Genomic DNA, 14,590 nt, shown 5'->3' on the forward strand with positions numbered 1-14,590 from the left:
CGCTCCTAGGTAGCCGCCTTCTCACTTCAGCTCCGACGGCTCATAGCTAAAGCAGAAAATGGAGGGAACCTATCTAACTATGGTAGGGCTGGGGCTGAACATGCAATTATATAAGACCTTCTGTCTCACTTCTTGACTTGGAAGTTTGGGATACGGACCGTGAGTACTAGGTACCTAAGGTATTCAGGGCCGACAGAAGCGGGTTTAGCCTTGTATCCAGTCATGAGACCTACTAGACGAGCTCAGATCACCATTATCCTCATTGCATCGGCGGTTAAGGTGCGAGCCGTGTATAAGTGGTCCGAGTGCGAGGAGAGGGTTCGAGCCATTCAGCGAGGTGATCTAACCCTTGGCCACATCGACAACACAACCATCGACCAGTACTTATACTTTGGTCCCGTCGCCGGAGCTACTGCGTCTCTTCCCAGGGAAGATTATTTGACGGTCACTTATGAAGGTGAGGTTATTACCCTCAGCTGTTAGCGCGAACCGCACCCCTGGATAGCCCGGCATGTGAAGCCTTACCTTAGCTTACACAATTTTCCCCTGATTCTTAGGTTGCAAAGTCATATGCGGAGATCCCATCGCCATCAATGAGACCCGCAGTGCATTGGCCCTCGCTAGCAACTGGCTATTCCCGTTGGCCATTGTTCTGAGCCTACCGTGGGAGTCCCTGCACGAACGGAAGCTGTCTAGGACGTTAGTAGCGGTCGTGAACTGGCTTGGGAGCCCCCAGACGTCGTTAACCGCCACAATCTTCAACTTTCGCCAGTTCCGCGAATCCCACCGCCGCGTACTCCGCGAGGTTAACACCGATCAGAGCCACCTGTACAGCGCCGCATATTTTGTCTTGTGCAGCATCAACCAGTTCACGGGATATTCCCTGGTGTCCAAGGGGAACGACGGACCCGAGCCGACACGCATGCTAAGCGTCTTGATGTATGGATTATTCCGCCCAATGTCTCAAGAGCAAGCCCCCGATGTCGAACTCACCGAGCAGTTGCTGCTCGCCTTGGCATTCGAACTACGTATGCTCCGCCGCAAGGGGGTCATCCCAATGCTTGCGGACCTGGGGACATTCATAGTGGCCTTTATATTCTCCGTAGTCCTCGCGTTCGCGGATCTAGATGGCGACAATACCCCGTTCTCGCTAGCCTTCGGGCTTCTGGTTACCTGGGTTCCACTCCTCGTCGTGTTTACCATTGTGGATCGGAACCCCATGTCCTCGGACCGCACCGCGTAAGTGTCAAACCCAAGTTTTGAACGTGCCTCCACAGGAAGAGTGCCTCGCTGACCTAGCACGGTAGTGAACTCATCTCGCGGTGGCTCTACAACGTGGATGCTGTCATGACTTGGGCCGACACTGGGTCCCCTACCCCCACCCCTGAATGGTGGACAACAGCCAGCACCATACCTAAAGCACTGAGAGTCGGCGAATTCATCGGACAGGGCCGGAAGATCGAGTACTGTGGTCTTCCCAAGGCCGTGCTCCACGCAACAAACACTGTGAACTTGCAGAGGGAGACAACAGCAGGGCTTGAGACGTGTGCCCAAGAAGTTGCAAAGGTTCTGGGCCAAGGCAAGACCCTGTCGTGGTACGTCGTGGCGGTGCTGTCATTTCTGCTGGTCTGGACCGCCATCATGAGTGCTTTCGTGCTCCATTTCCATGCGCCAACCGTTGGGCTTGGCTGCCGGACCCTCTCGTATTTGGTTTTTGGTTTTCTAAGTTCAGTGTCCTGGGCAATCCAGTTCTTCAGGACCTTGCCGCCGTGGGCACACTGGGTGTCATATATCTTCAACGGCTTGGCCATTTTGGTGATGACTGAGATCATCATACTTCAGGTAACGTTCCCAGGCATTCTTGGATTGAGATAGATGGCTGGCGTCTTCGTTGAAAGCTAACGAAGTTCTAGCTCACTGGCCTGGCGAACAACTGTTATTGTAGGAGCAGCGCATTGGGCATGCCACTCTGGGGAGGTTATCTCGATTTCAAGGACCCCGGATACTACCTCGAGCATTTTTATGTGATTCATTACTGGACCGGCGCAGCTGTAGTTGGTGGATTGGTCCCAGCAATAGCCTTTGTGACTGCTCTGTTCTGGTGGCTTAAGTGCAAGCACCTGTGGAAGGCAAACGAGCGGGGGACGCAGTACCGAATGTATACTGTCAACGCAGACACAAGATGGCTAGGCCAGTAATGGATACTGCGAATAGAACTCGCTACGCTGCTTCGCTAGTCCCGCCGGATATACACAGCTGCTCCAGATCCGAACATCTCCTCCGGCCCAATGGCTATGGGCCGCTTAAGGTAGTGATCACGAACCATATCGCGAACGCGGGAAGACTCGGGGTCAGTCCTAGTACGAGGTTAGGAGCGACGGCGGCCGTGCGCAGCGATGAGTTCAACTTACATGAAAGCTGGGTTATAAACTTCCCCTGTCGCCTGCCATGAAGCATCAAGTTCGGCTTCGGACTCGACACGATTCCAGATCATGACGGCAGGACGAGCAATGTCGGTGATGATTTGCCTAACGGGGATGTTTGGGTGGAAGGAAATGACGAGGCTTTGATCGTCAACTTTCAAGAAAGCCCGCGGGTCCTCTAGAATTGTAATGCCGGATCTGCCGAGGACTTCCACGTCCGCTTTCGCGTAAAACGGGTCTTGGGCAAAGCATTTGATCTGGGTCTGGCTTTGGGCCCCTGGTTGGCGCTTCGCGATGATGTCCCTCATGGTGAGAATCAGGGCATGTTGGGTAGCCGCTCTTGACCGGTCATCTTTGCCGAGCATGGACGAGCAGGCAAAGGCCACGATGTTATTGATGGTTGGCAGAGGTGCGTTCTCGAACGCGGAGCGCAAACGTCGGCATTCGTCACTATCTTCCCATGCTCTGACTGCTTTATCAAAAACGATCTGAACGTCCTCTGCGGGTTCCTTATCCCATGGGTTGATTATCTCCCCCGTCGAGATTTGGCGAACATCCAAGGGGTAAATGAGACGACACGGGCAGCGAGCCAGGTACGGAGAGAACCAGGAAGGGTCGTCCACGAGGGATAGACGCTGAAACGTCCGATAGTCGAGATGCGGATCCCGCCTGTAGCGAGGGAAGTGTGGATGACCGAGGTTAGCAAACAAGCGCAGCAACTATTGTACAATAGCATGGAACCCAAGGGCGATACTATACATAACAATTTCTTGATCTGGAGATTGAGGGTCGCCTGGGACTCCCAGTCGGACAACGCGCCCAGCCTCCAGCTCGCACTCAACAAACGACCCATCGACTGTTGGGATCCGGATCACATGGGCCTCCGCACCTGTAGCTGGGCGAGGATTGGCCCGGCCATGATCGAGTTGGGAAACGAGGTCCCGAAATATTTGCTTGGAAAAGAATGGCACGCCACGGTCGTAAAGTGAACGTAAGAGCGTGGCATTATCTTGCATCGCACGCATCGTCTCCCCTCGCTCCTCGTCGGTGAAATCAAACTGGTACCGTTCATGCTTGGAGGTGTAGCAGTGGTACCTTACCCGGTCGCCGTGGGAGACGTCAAGTTCCTCTTCACTGAGTTCACTGTCGGAGGCCATATTGTAATGAATTGCCGGGTCAGAATTGGAGAAAGAGGTGAAAAGACCGAAAGAGTTGAGAAAACTGTGCCTTTTGGGACTGGCATGACTGTGGGATTCAATTCCGGTGTGCCTGCCTAAATTCTAGGTTTGGCAGCTTCACCTGTGGGACGCTCGGCAACAGCCCAGTGCAACCCCTGTTGGCTCGTCCGCTTGTCGACTTCGTGAGGCCAATAACTACGATTGGGGCAAGCCCAATATTTCGGCACAAAAACCAAGGCCAAAACCGGTAGAGACATTGGAATTGAGTGCCTTTTATATACAGAATTGTCAACCCACAACTACAGTAACCGGGATCTTAAGAAATACTGTAACTTATAGAAAACAGACAGAGCTATCTAGCTTGAAGAGGCGATTGGATTGATACTTACCTGGTCGGGTAGGTCGCGACTCGCATCCCGCGGTTGTGTTAATCACTGGCCCCTGAGTGGATAGGTACTGTACAAAGGTCGAGCCCGCCGCCGACGGGTATGCCCCTTCCACATTAATACATACGAAGCACAGCAAAGTCCTTCCCCCAAAACCCCCATCCTCGTAAGTCGGGGTAGAAGGGAAACAAATAGAGTAGGTAGGTACCTTATCAATTCAGCACGCCCTACGAAAAATCGAATTGCAAGAATATCAGTCCTCCAAACTGATCCACTAAGACAAGCGTATTCCCGTGTAGAGCTACACTAGTGTCTGGATAATCACTGGGAACCCATAGAACACCCTTTTGATCCCGGGTTATCCACTCCCCATCAAACAATAGAGGGGAATGGTCCTGAAGATTCTTGTTGGGGGAGACAGAGGTTGACAAGAATCTAACCGCTCCAGTATTCGTCCTCAAATACTGGCCATCTTCCGAGAATGTTAGATCTGAAATGGCATGTGGAAAGCGGCGACCATGAGGCTGGATGTTGTGCCGGTACAAACCCGTCGCTACGTCCCAGAGTCGGACTGTACGATCTGGAAACGAAACCGATGCAAGCGTCTTGCCATCCGGCGAGAAGGCTATTGCCAGGACCCATTTACTACGCCCCTCGAGTGTCTGCTGATGCGTGCCCATCGCTACATCCCAGAGCCGGACCGTACCATCGTCCGAGGCCGACGCGAGCGTCTTGCCATCTGGCGAGAAGGCCACTGCCGTGATACGATCGCTATGCCCCTTGAGCGTCTGCCGGTGCGCGCCCCTCGCTACATCCCAGAGCCGGACCGTACCATCCTTCGAAGCCGACGCGAGCGTTTTGCCATCTAGCGAGAAGGCGACTGCCGTGATACGATCGCTATGCTCTCCGAGCGTATGACGGTGAGCGCCCGTCACTACATCCCAGAGCCGGACGGTACAATCGTCCGAAGCCGATACGAGCGTCTTACCATCTGGCGAGAAGGCCACTGCCGTGATACGATCGCTATGCCCCTCGAGCGGATGCCGGTGAGCGCCCGTCACTACATACCAGAGCCGGACCGTACCATCATCCGAAGCCGATGCCAGTGTCTTGCCATCTGGCGAGAAGGCGACTGCGTTGATATGATCGCTATGCCCCTCAAGCGTCTGCCGGTGCGCCCCCCTCGCTACATCCCAGAGCCGGGCCGAAGAATCGTTCGAAATCGACACCAACGTCTTACCGTCCGGCGAGAAGGCGAGTCCTCTAACCTCATCCCTATCATCCGCCCCAGGTAACAGCGAGAGCAAATTCCAGTGGTCTTTATAACCCGCAATCGTTTTTATAAACGGCAGCCTTTCTTTCCATTGCGCCCGTTTGACCTCGCTCCTCGGTGGACTGAACACGAGCGCGGAGCCATATGTCTGCAATGGAGCTTGTGTAATTATCCAGTTGTGGAGGTGGACAAACTTGTGGGCATCTTCCAGAAATCTAGCAAGTTGAGGACTCGTATCCGACTGCTCAAGGTGGTTAGCGATGGATGTATTATTGACCACGACCCAGAACATACCCGGACAGTATGAAGAAGCTTTTCTATCGATAGGACTCCATCCGAGAAATTGCCGAGGAGAGACAGACTCTCAATCCAATTCAGGAACCGCTCCTTCAGAAACTTAAGCACTGCTCCATTATCCATTAGTTCCCTTTTGCACTCGGAGCTCTCGTCGTTCAGGATATGGTCGACCCAGAAGACACAGGAGTATCGTATCGGAGCCAATGGGTCTGGCTGGGGGGCTCTTAGACCCTCTGGTTTAAAGCCGAAGTCGAGGTTGTAGATATTCTGTTTCAGGATCAAGGACATCGCAGCAATTGACCGCCTGCTGATGTCGGCATGCCCTTGGGCAACCCCAGCTGGCTGAAGGCTGGACGTATAGTTTTCGTCCAGGTAGTCCTTGGCCGACTGGTGGATCAGGTATACCGTTTCCTCCCTGGTCGTCAGAAATGAGCCGCATTTCCTAACTATCGTTCGTGGGTCCATATTGGTTGGCAGAGCAGCGAGTACTGGAAGCTCGGAAAGGCTGAGAGGGCGGAGTGCGAGGGTAGCAACGGCCAGGACGCCCTTGCAGTATTCAGGGTCTTTTCTCACCCCCTTCTCAATTTTGGCCATCATATGATTGTATAGCTTCGACAAGCCAGAAGGGATCTCCTTGATAATCTCGACAGCGTACATCCCATGTACGTGGTTGAGAGTCCCATCTTCTGCGTCGAGTTCTTTGAACACGAGAGCCACCCAAAGAAACGTGTTCTCGGCTCGTTGGCGAACTTCCACCGCGACCTTTGCCAAAATGCCTTCATCATACCCCTCTCTGGTCTTGAGGATAGAGAGCTTGTGGTCGATATACGCATTGACGGGGCCTTCCAGCTTCTGAGGATCAAGCTCGACCAAGGAACCTGCCGTAACCGGAGTCTTGAGTTCGACTGTTGGACGGCTTGAGACCAGCCACTTCACTTTGTCGGAAAAAGAAAGGGACGATGTGATAAGTTTGATAAGGTCCCCAAGACCGTGCTCACACTCGTCAAGAGCGTCGATGACGAAATACACCGGGGATAGGTCAGGGTCTTTTAGCATGCTCTCGAACACACTAGACAGAGCAATAAATGCACTGTCGCCTTGGAAAAGAGAGGGACCAGCGATCTTGTGCTTCGATCGTAGGTGGGAGATAAGATGCGGTTGCTGAACAAGCAGCAGCCAGATCAGAGACCTCAGGGTGGCCGTCGCGCTATTCAAAGCTGATTCTGTGCCCTGACAGAAAAAGTGCGAGACGTAGGGTGCAAGCTTGGCGGACCTACTCAACAGCTCGCGAATGATGCCTATTAAGAGCATCGTCTTCCCTGTTCCGGCATGACCTTTAACCCACAGCAGGCGACACGACGAAAGGGCAGAGCCGTGTTCGCTCCAATTTGTAAATGCTGCGTACGCCTCCGTGTCGAGGATCCACATGTACGCCTCATCCAAGAGCGCATCCTTCTTCTGCTCAATTTTCTTGATATCGTCTTGCGGATCTACCACGAAGAGGTCTCGAAGGCATTGTGCGTCCTCGTCATCCCTCCGCATCTCCTTCTGCAGGGCGATAAAATCTCGAATGTCTTGGCCGATGGATTCTAGCAGCTCCTCTATTCGTTTGGCACGGTCGATAAGTTCGCGCCGGAAGCTCCCCGCTTTGATGCTATCGAACTGGCCCCAGTCGTCAAGAAGGGAATTTTCCGCGTCGCGCACAGCGTCGAAGTAGCCATCCCAGTCATCCCAATTCGCAAGGGCGCGGAGAAAGACCAGACCCTGGTGTCGGTAGTAGGAGCAGACACTTTTCATCTGGTACAAGAGGATAGCCTTGTAGAGCGCGATGACCCTCGCTTGCAGCAGGGGCAGGATCGATTCAAGAGATTCGTCGATGTGATCTTTTTTCAAGAGATGCTCGGACAGGGCGCAATACCAATCCATTCGGGAGACGACGTGCACGATGCCGGCAAGGTTCGATCTTGTCGCTTTCGCAGGATTCAGGAGGATCTAGATGAAGGTCAATGGACGGAGCCAGGCCTCACATGGGCCTACTCACCTGCAATCCGACACAGACACCAGCCCAGGGAAGCATAGCCTGCGGTATGTTCTGGATGGCCGCATCGATGATTGGCTTGGCCGAGAGAATGAACTGGGCCACATCGCCCACTCCCTTGGTAATGCTGGACGGCGTAGAAATCCTCGCCTGACCTTTCTCTACCAGCTCCCTCATGCGTGCCTGTCGCTGAATCGGGTCTTTAAATTCGGCTGACAGGTCGGTGCTAGAATCGATGTCCAACGCTACCATCAGAGTCTTCTCGTATGACCTGACAAGTTCTGCGGTGTCTGCATCCTCCTCGAGGCTATCGTACGCGGCGTTCCAGAGAGTCTGAGATACCGAACGGGCAGGGGGCTGTTGCCCTTCACATTCGAGCGCGGGTGGCTCTCCGGTTAGGGGTTCGACAGGGAAGGCGGGAGACAGAACGTGCGATGCCGTGGCTGACGCTTTAGTTTCTTTGGCTTCCTCCGTGGTGGCTCGCACCGCTGTCGCATCGGCGCTGGACGGATCGAGATCGGTCGACGAATTTGCGGCATCATGGGACGGCGTTTCAGTCGTGCTGTGGCGGTCTTGCGGTTCGAAAGACTGGACTGTTGCTGGAGGTGTGAGTTTCAGCCTGTCGGCTCGGGTGTTCCATCTCAACGTACTGGTAGATGATGCGCGGGACGGGGCAGGCGAGGCTATGCGACGTCTGAAAACGCGCGCCAACCCGCCCTGAAGCGATTTTCTGAACCCTTTTTCGCTCATGGCCGGGGTAAGGAACCCTACGGAGAGAGAGATGGTTTGGGCAAGAGCGGCGAGATGAGGGGAAGTCGACGAGCTGCGTGGCTGAGCCGCTGAGCCGCAGCCGAAGACTGCAGTTGGCTGATGTTGCATGAGCCGTGGCCGAGGCGTGGAAGGGGAATTGGCAGCCAATTGCCCTATGGGCGCCAAACGCGCTCTCAACCACCTGGATGTCTACGCAGAAAAACCTGACAGCGACATCTAATCGCGAAGACCCCATCAACAGCCGTTGACACTTCCCCTGAAAACGTCCAGCAAGCGAGAAAATCCCCCGCTGTCTACGGCGTCGATCCATTGCTCCGACCGCTTCAGAGCCCAGCCGTCGCCACAGCGGGCGACAGCGCCATAAAAATCCAACTTCAAGGCCGCGTACGTGACCTCGTCTCCCACCGCGGCCAAAGTTGCTTCATCTTGTCAGCGTAGACGTTGCGGAGCTGCGTCTGTTCATACTCCATCAAGTGAATCCAGTACAACTCCGTCTTCCCCTCGTCATCCAGGTCATCCGACCCCTTGACATCATCGCTGGGGTCTCCATATCCATCTCGATTTAGCTCCTCTTCCCGTGCGGGCCCAAGCAGAAACTTAGGCATCTCGGCAGCCACCCAAAGGGGTTTGCATGAGACGCACCCCCAATCGATCAGCGCCGTGACCTTGCCGTCGTCGTCAACCAGGATGTTTTGCAGGGAAAGGTCGTCGTGCCAAAGCACGGTTTGTTCAGCTGGATCCTGGAGAGAAGGGAAAATCTTGGGAAGCAGCTTCGTCAACTTGGCGGCAACCCGCATAATATCTTCGGCGTCCTCTCGGTCGTCCGGGTCTTGTTCCTCTGCGAGCACCTCAGTTTGCTCTTGACGGATGATGCTCAAGTACGCGCTCAGCCAATCGTGACTGGATCGGAACGGGCCACGGGCAATTTCGTAGTTGAAATTGTTTCCCATAAAGAACGTGCGGGATACGATCCGGCCTGGCTTCGGTTCACTAGAAGGAGTATATTCAGACTCCGGTGAGAGCGTGCCGATGGATTGGAATTTGGCATCCTCGAGGCTCTGGCGGAAAAAGTTGGCTTTGAAACTCGGCGACTTGTTCGACAAGCCATGTCTTTTCGGCCATGGACATCTTGCGCCACCTCTTGTAAGCAGAGACGCCAGGCATCAGGTCCATGAGGATCCACTCAAAGCCGACCTCGTTGTCCTGGCTGTCGTCAAAGGCGATGATCTTGGGGACGGGAACATGGGTTTTGCGGCGAATCCAGCGTAAAGTGCTAACTTTACCCCGTGTTCTGTGTTGGGGATCAACAGGCAGCGACACGCGGAGCAGAGATGTGCTACGAGGGCTCTCGACTAGATAGAGCTTGTTGAAGGCGCCTTCGGCATGGAAGGAGACGCAACAGCGATCCTCTGCCAAGAGACCCAACACTCTTCGACAGAGTTGAGCAATGTTGTTGAGCTGGGGCTGCCGTGACCAGCGATGCCTCAGGTCGAAACCGCTCTCATCCCACTCGAGTCCGTCGCGTTGGTGATGCGGCATCTTGACATGGTTCGACTGCTCGGTCTGATGGGTTGAGACATGCGATTAATGAACGCAATCGGCGGTCGCACTTTACCCCGTGGCCAGAAAGGGCAACCAAGCCGCGGCAATCACTTTACACCACGGTTGGTGAAACGATCGTTGGGTTTTAGTATTGAAAAAGAGTGGGCGTATTTTGTGGTTGGAAGTGGGCGTGAAGTTCAAGGTTGGAGTGCCCAGCCCGAACCACAATAAATACAGGTACTGATGCAGTGGCTCCTGCCCACTTCACAGCACCCAACAAGGACCCGACAGTACCAAAGCGATTTTTGTCATCATACCTAATTAAGGCCACCAACAGCCTTGGTACATAAGTTGCAGGTCTTCTCTATAGCCACGGTATACGATTCCTCACGAGAACCAACCCGCCAGCCGATGATATGTTTTCCAGATCTACCAGATCTACCCAGAGTACCATTTTGACATCCAACCGAGAAGGTACACACAGATCCATCCATCAATTCAATTTCCCTCCCCCATCTCAACATCCGGATCCACCTCCGTCCCCAAATCCCTCTCCTCCAAAAACCTCCTCCCAACCAACGCCTCCGGCAAATAATCCTGCTTCACCCTCCCATCCCTATAATTCGGCGGGTACTTATACTCCTTACCGTATCCCATCTCCCTCATCAACCGCGTAGGCGCATTCCTCAAGTGCACCGGGACGGGCAGCGCCGCAACCCCCGGCTCCTGCAGCGCACTCAGCGCATTATTCAACCCCCTATACGCACGCGTCGATTTCGGCGCAAGACACAGCGCGACGGCACAATGCGCTAGCGGAATTCTAGCCTCGGGCATGCCGATCTGCTGCGTAGCTGTGTACGTCGCGGTGGCGAGGGGAAGCAAGGAATTATCCGCCAGCCCGACGTCCTCGGAGGCAATCACCACCATGCGCCGCGCGATGAACAGCGGGTCCTCGCCCGACTGCAGCATGCGCGCCAGGTAATACAGCGCCGCGTCGGGGTCGGAGCCGCGCACGGATTTGTGGAAAGCTGAGATGGTGTCGTAGTGCTGGTCGCCCGCCCGGTCGTAGACAAGAGTCTTGGTCAGGGCCGCCTTAATGGATTCTTTGGTCAGCGGTTCCCCGCCGCCGCCGCCGCCGTCGGCTTCTGGAGGCCGCCGGTTGGTCAGGGACAGGGCGAGTTCGAGGAGGTTGAGGGCTGTGCGGGCGTCGCCGTCGGCAAAGGCGGAGAGGTAGCGGAGGAATTCTTCGTCGATCAGGGGTGATAATTCGAGGCCTTCGTCTTCGATTTCCTGCTGTAGGGCTCGCACGAGGATTCGTTGTATGTCTTCCTGGGTGAGGGACTGCAAGGTAAATGTCCTACACCGGCTAAGCAGCGCCGCCTGCACCCTAAAGCTGGGGTTCTCTGTCGTCGCGCCAATCAGGGTTATCGTCCCTGCCTCAACGGGCTTCAGAAAGACGTCTTGTTGCGCCTTGCTGAAGCGGTGGATCTCGTCGCAGAATATGATGGTCTTGCGGCCCGTCAGCGCCAGTTCGTTGGCCGCCTCCGCGAAAAACTTTTTGCATTCCGCCACGCCACTGCTGGTGGCATTCAGCTCGATGAAGCGACTTCCCACGCGCCGCGCGATACACCGCGCAATGGTCGTCTTGCCCGTGCCGGAACCGCCCCATAAAATCATGCTCGGCACCCGGTCCGACTCAATCAATGACCGCAGCACCCCGTTTGGTCCGACGAGGTCCTGGCCGAAGACATCATCTAGCGAGAGCGGTCGCATGCGTTCTGCTAGTGGGGCCGCCCGGCTGGTCTTGGTGCGCTTCGCGAGGGGGCCAATGCTGCCGTTGTTCGCCACTGTTGCTGGTTCTGATGCCGCCGCAGTCCCATTTTTGTATGTTTCTTCTCCATTCGCGCCTGGCGTCACGCCAGTTGGTGATGTAGTGTATCCCGGCCCCTCTTCGTAGCTCCGTTTGATCCCAGCTTTGATCCCAGCTTTGATCCCCCCGTTGCCGTTCACCTGCGATGGGGTGGATGTCCTCGTCGCGTGCGCGGTACTAGTAATCTGTCTCTTCGCGGCTGGGGTCTGGAAGAAGTCCGACGCTGATCTCTTTTTCTGTGTCGAGCTCGGCGGCTGGCTCTGACCGTTGTTGTGCGATTCGTTCGGCGAAGGCGAGGCAGACTCCTTGGCCGTCTCGTCGATTAGGAAGGTCTTGCATCCCGAATCCAGATGGCTATTGATTTCGGAGGCCTTGACACCCCGATTGCAGATTGGACAAAGCACCATCGAAGCGGCATATATTGGCTGCGAGCCTACCATTGAGCGTGGTAAATTTTGCGACTGTGATGTTGGGAGATGTGGTCCAGGAAATCGATTATGCATCCGCGTCAAACGACGCGTGTTTGCGTGGTGGAGGCGTTAACTTAAGTGCTTCCAGGGACACGATTTGATGGCGTGACCCTTGTACCGCAGATCCCCCGGGTGCTTGGGAGCAAAAGCCGGCCCGCTTTCCTGGCGCAACAGTCGTGGTTAAACATTCTACAGTATGACCAAGAACAATATTCAAATACGAGTGACATAAGGATATGGTATCAAGTTGATGGGAGTAATCCCAGGTTGCCATGTTCCAACCGCCGGGTTTGACGGCTTGTGCCGCTCCACCGGTCGTGGACCGCGGTTACACAATACAGTAACTTACGTACTGTACGAAGTCCAGTCATAAGACGTACGTAACTTACAGCATTCCGACTGTCATCGTTCGATCTGCTCTGTCCGACTAACAACAGCATATGTATCAGGGATGGGCCTTATACAAGACGCTTCACAGAGTCTGCCTTCAAGACCTTCTCAATCCCAGCCCTAAATACCATGCACAGCTGTCTTCGGGACCAGCGACCCCGTTCTCTGGCAAAAGTGTCTCGACACAGGAGTCCGATCACGAATGCGCCCACTTCAAACGTGTAGTGACCATGAAGACAGTAGAAATACTCCATAGAGGCTGGTATTTAGCGGTATAACGCTCCACAAAGAAGACCCAAAGCGACTTGTCTAAACGCCTTGTATAATGCAACTAATGGGCTCGTGCCACCGCCGTCTGAGCCAGCCATCCTGCGGACGGCCATCTGATATTTTGATTTCGCCCACCGCCCGGCTGATTACCCGTCCGCGTGGACTATAGTCCTAGCTCCTCCTCCTCCTCCTCTTATCGTGAGGGCATCATACCATAAACGACTCCCCACACCCGCATTGTTCCTCTGCAGAAATAGTCAGTCCACCAACTTCACAAGACAAGCAAAAACCAAAACTAAATCCAAAAAGGGACTCAACTTACTAATATTCGGATTCCGAAACACAAACCTCTGACTCAACTTATCCTCCACCCAATCCATCTCACTCCCAATAATACTGAACAGCGCCTTGCTGTCAATCAGCACTTTCACCCCGTCCTGCTCAACCGTCTCGTCAAACGCGCCCGGCTTGTCGACGTATTCGAGGTGGTAGGCTAAGCCCGAACAACCCCGGTTCCGCACGCCGACCTTGATCAGTTTTGGCTCGGGCTGGTCCAGCATCTGGCGCAGGTGCTCGACGGCGGCGGGGGTGAGCTTCATGGCTGCCTTGCGCGGCGTGCGCAGCCGGGTGGTCCGGGATCGGGCCGCTGCCGGTTGTTGTTGTTGCTGGTGCTGTTGAGATGTTTGCGCGGTGTTCTGTGATGCTGAGGTTGGTTGGTTCAACTGTGAAGTGGTCGCGGTATCGGGGATAGAAGAAGGTGAGCTTGTCGTCGCTGCAAAGCCAGGCCTGGACTGCTGTGCTTCCTTCTCGGGGATCGAGACCGTCGAGGCGTCGGCTGCGGCTACCGGCGCCGTCGGCTGCTGCCTCGGCGGCCGAGTTTCGTGCACCTGGGGAAGTGGCGGCGACTGTACGGGACGCGCGATCGAGGTGTCCGGTACGGAAGCATTGCGAGGCGGTGCGGGCGGTTGTGAGGGGAGTGTGTATGCCTGAAAGGCTGCGATGAGCGCGGCGGGGGTTGACGAGAATTGACGTTGACGCAGCAGATTGCGCCGGCACGACAGGCAGATCGAGACGGATCGCCTCGTGATTAAGCTAGGTGCGTTCATCCTCGGCGCGTGAAAAAGTGAGCGCAGCTAACGGTAGCTCTTGGGTTTCAACACCGCCACAGCTTGCTAATGTTGTTGTGACAGAAAGTTGGGGAATCGGGAATTTCCACTTGATGATTTCTAAGGGACGACATCAGCCGATGACATGACGCCAAGCCTCGGGCCATCCCGGTTTTCATCGGGCCAATGAGAAGCCAGCCATTAGGCATCGCCCTCACGGGTGAACTGCACCCGACCTGAGCATGTGCAATCGCGGTGTTTCCATCCGATCACAAATGTCAAACAATCCGTAACGTACTTGATAAGCGAGCGAGACATATAAGCGAGCGAGACACCACGTTCTTGGCACGACGCGTCCTTCTTCATCCACCCTCAACAGCGCGTTTTTCCTATAACTAAGTATGTCTTCCGCTTCAAAGGAAGCTAGGGTAATCTTGGCCCTTCAAGCTCTTCAGAATGACACGAAACTAAGCCTACGAGCCGCGGCCAAGCTCTATAACGTACCAGTTTCGACCCTCGGCCATCGACGTACTGGCCGAGCTGTACGACGCGATCTTCTAGCCAACTCGCGGAAGC

General features: G+C 54.9%; 6 protein-coding genes across 6 annotated transcripts; 1 reads left to right on the top strand and 5 right to left on the bottom strand.

Moving 5' to 3' along the window:
- Positions 1 to 185: 185 nt before the first annotated feature.
- On the top strand, positions 186 to 2,198 carry N656DRAFT_761206 (uncharacterized protein; the record flags this gene model as incomplete). Its single annotated transcript, XM_064813232.1, has 4 exons — positions 186 to 457; positions 558 to 1,239; positions 1,308 to 1,842; positions 1,914 to 2,198. Exons 1-4 carry the CDS (start codon positions 223 to 225, stop codon positions 2,196 to 2,198), a joined length of 1,737 nt encoding a protein of 578 aa, XP_064666122.1. The 5' UTR covers positions 186 to 222.
- On the bottom strand, positions 1,909 to 3,801 carry N656DRAFT_784062 (uncharacterized protein). Its single transcript, XM_064816080.1, has 3 exons — positions 3,183 to 3,801; positions 2,412 to 3,092; positions 1,909 to 2,357 (listed from the first exon to the last, which is right to left on the bottom strand). Exons 1-3 carry the CDS (start codon positions 3,578 to 3,580, stop codon positions 2,234 to 2,236), a joined length of 1,203 nt encoding a protein of 400 aa, XP_064666123.1. The 5' UTR covers positions 3,581 to 3,801; the 3' UTR covers positions 1,909 to 2,233.
- A 413-nt stretch (positions 3,802 to 4,214) lies between these two features.
- On the bottom strand, positions 4,215 to 8,345 carry N656DRAFT_717908 (WD40 repeat-like protein; the record flags this gene model as incomplete). Its single annotated transcript, XM_064812236.1, has 4 exons — positions 4,215 to 5,408; positions 5,555 to 7,549; positions 7,599 to 8,194; positions 8,246 to 8,345. 4 exons carry the CDS (start codon positions 8,343 to 8,345, stop codon positions 4,215 to 4,217), a joined length of 3,885 nt encoding a protein of 1,294 aa, XP_064666124.1.
- A 255-nt stretch (positions 8,346 to 8,600) lies between these two features.
- On the bottom strand, positions 8,601 to 9,905 carry N656DRAFT_792437 (kinase-like protein; the record flags this gene model as incomplete). Its single annotated transcript, XM_064817083.1, has 3 exons — positions 8,601 to 8,759; positions 8,807 to 9,424; positions 9,459 to 9,905. The coding sequence occupies 3 exons, from the start codon at positions 9,903 to 9,905 to the stop codon at positions 8,601 to 8,603; spliced, it is 1,224 nt and encodes a 407-aa protein (XP_064666125.1).
- A 501-nt stretch (positions 9,906 to 10,406) lies between these two features.
- Positions 10,407 to 12,185, bottom strand: N656DRAFT_792438 (P-loop containing nucleoside triphosphate hydrolase protein; the record flags this gene model as incomplete). The annotated part of the gene is made up of 1 exon (XM_064817084.1): positions 10,407 to 12,185. The coding sequence occupies one exon, from the start codon at positions 12,183 to 12,185 to the stop codon at positions 10,407 to 10,409; it is 1,779 nt and encodes a 592-aa protein (XP_064666126.1).
- A 787-nt stretch (positions 12,186 to 12,972) lies between these two features.
- On the bottom strand, positions 12,973 to 14,175 carry N656DRAFT_784066 (uncharacterized protein). The gene is made up of 2 exons (XM_064816081.1): positions 13,231 to 14,175; positions 12,973 to 13,153 (listed from the first exon to the last, which is right to left on the bottom strand). Exons 1-2 carry the CDS (start codon positions 14,012 to 14,014, stop codon positions 13,116 to 13,118), a joined length of 822 nt encoding a protein of 273 aa, XP_064666127.1. The 5' UTR covers positions 14,015 to 14,175; the 3' UTR covers positions 12,973 to 13,115.
- Between the last annotated feature and the right edge of the window lie 415 nt (positions 14,176 to 14,590).

The sequence above is a fragment of the Canariomyces notabilis genome (genome assembly GCF_033297395.1).
Source record: "Canariomyces notabilis strain CBS 508.74 unplaced genomic scaffold N656scaffold_31, whole genome shotgun sequence".
NCBI lineage: Eukaryota > Fungi > Ascomycota > Sordariomycetes > Sordariales > Chaetomiaceae > Canariomyces > Canariomyces notabilis.

What these genes read in the sequence shown, in the direction of transcription:
- N656DRAFT_784062 (XM_064816080.1), bottom strand. Translation starts at nt 3,580, where the DNA reads ATGGCCTCCGACAGTGAACTCAGTGAAGAGGAACTTGACGTCTCCCAC. An exon ending in CCAGATCAAGAAATTGTTAT is followed by an intron (nt 3,093 to 3,182) that starts GTATAGTATCGC and finishes CCCTCGCTACAG; the next exon opens with GCGGGATCCGCATCTCGACT. An exon ending in GTTTATAACCCAGCTTTCAT is followed by an intron (nt 2,358 to 2,411) that starts GTAAGTTGAACT and finishes ACCTCGTACTAG; the next exon opens with GACTGACCCCGAGTCTTCCC.
- N656DRAFT_784066 (XM_064816081.1), bottom strand. Translation starts at nt 14,014, where the DNA reads ATGAACGCACCTAGCTTAATCACGAGGCGATCCGTCTCGATCTGCCTG. An exon ending in GTTTCGGAATCCGAATATTA is followed by an intron (nt 13,154 to 13,230) that starts GTAAGTTGAGTC and finishes CTATTTCTGCAG; the next exon opens with AGGAACAATGCGGGTGTGGG.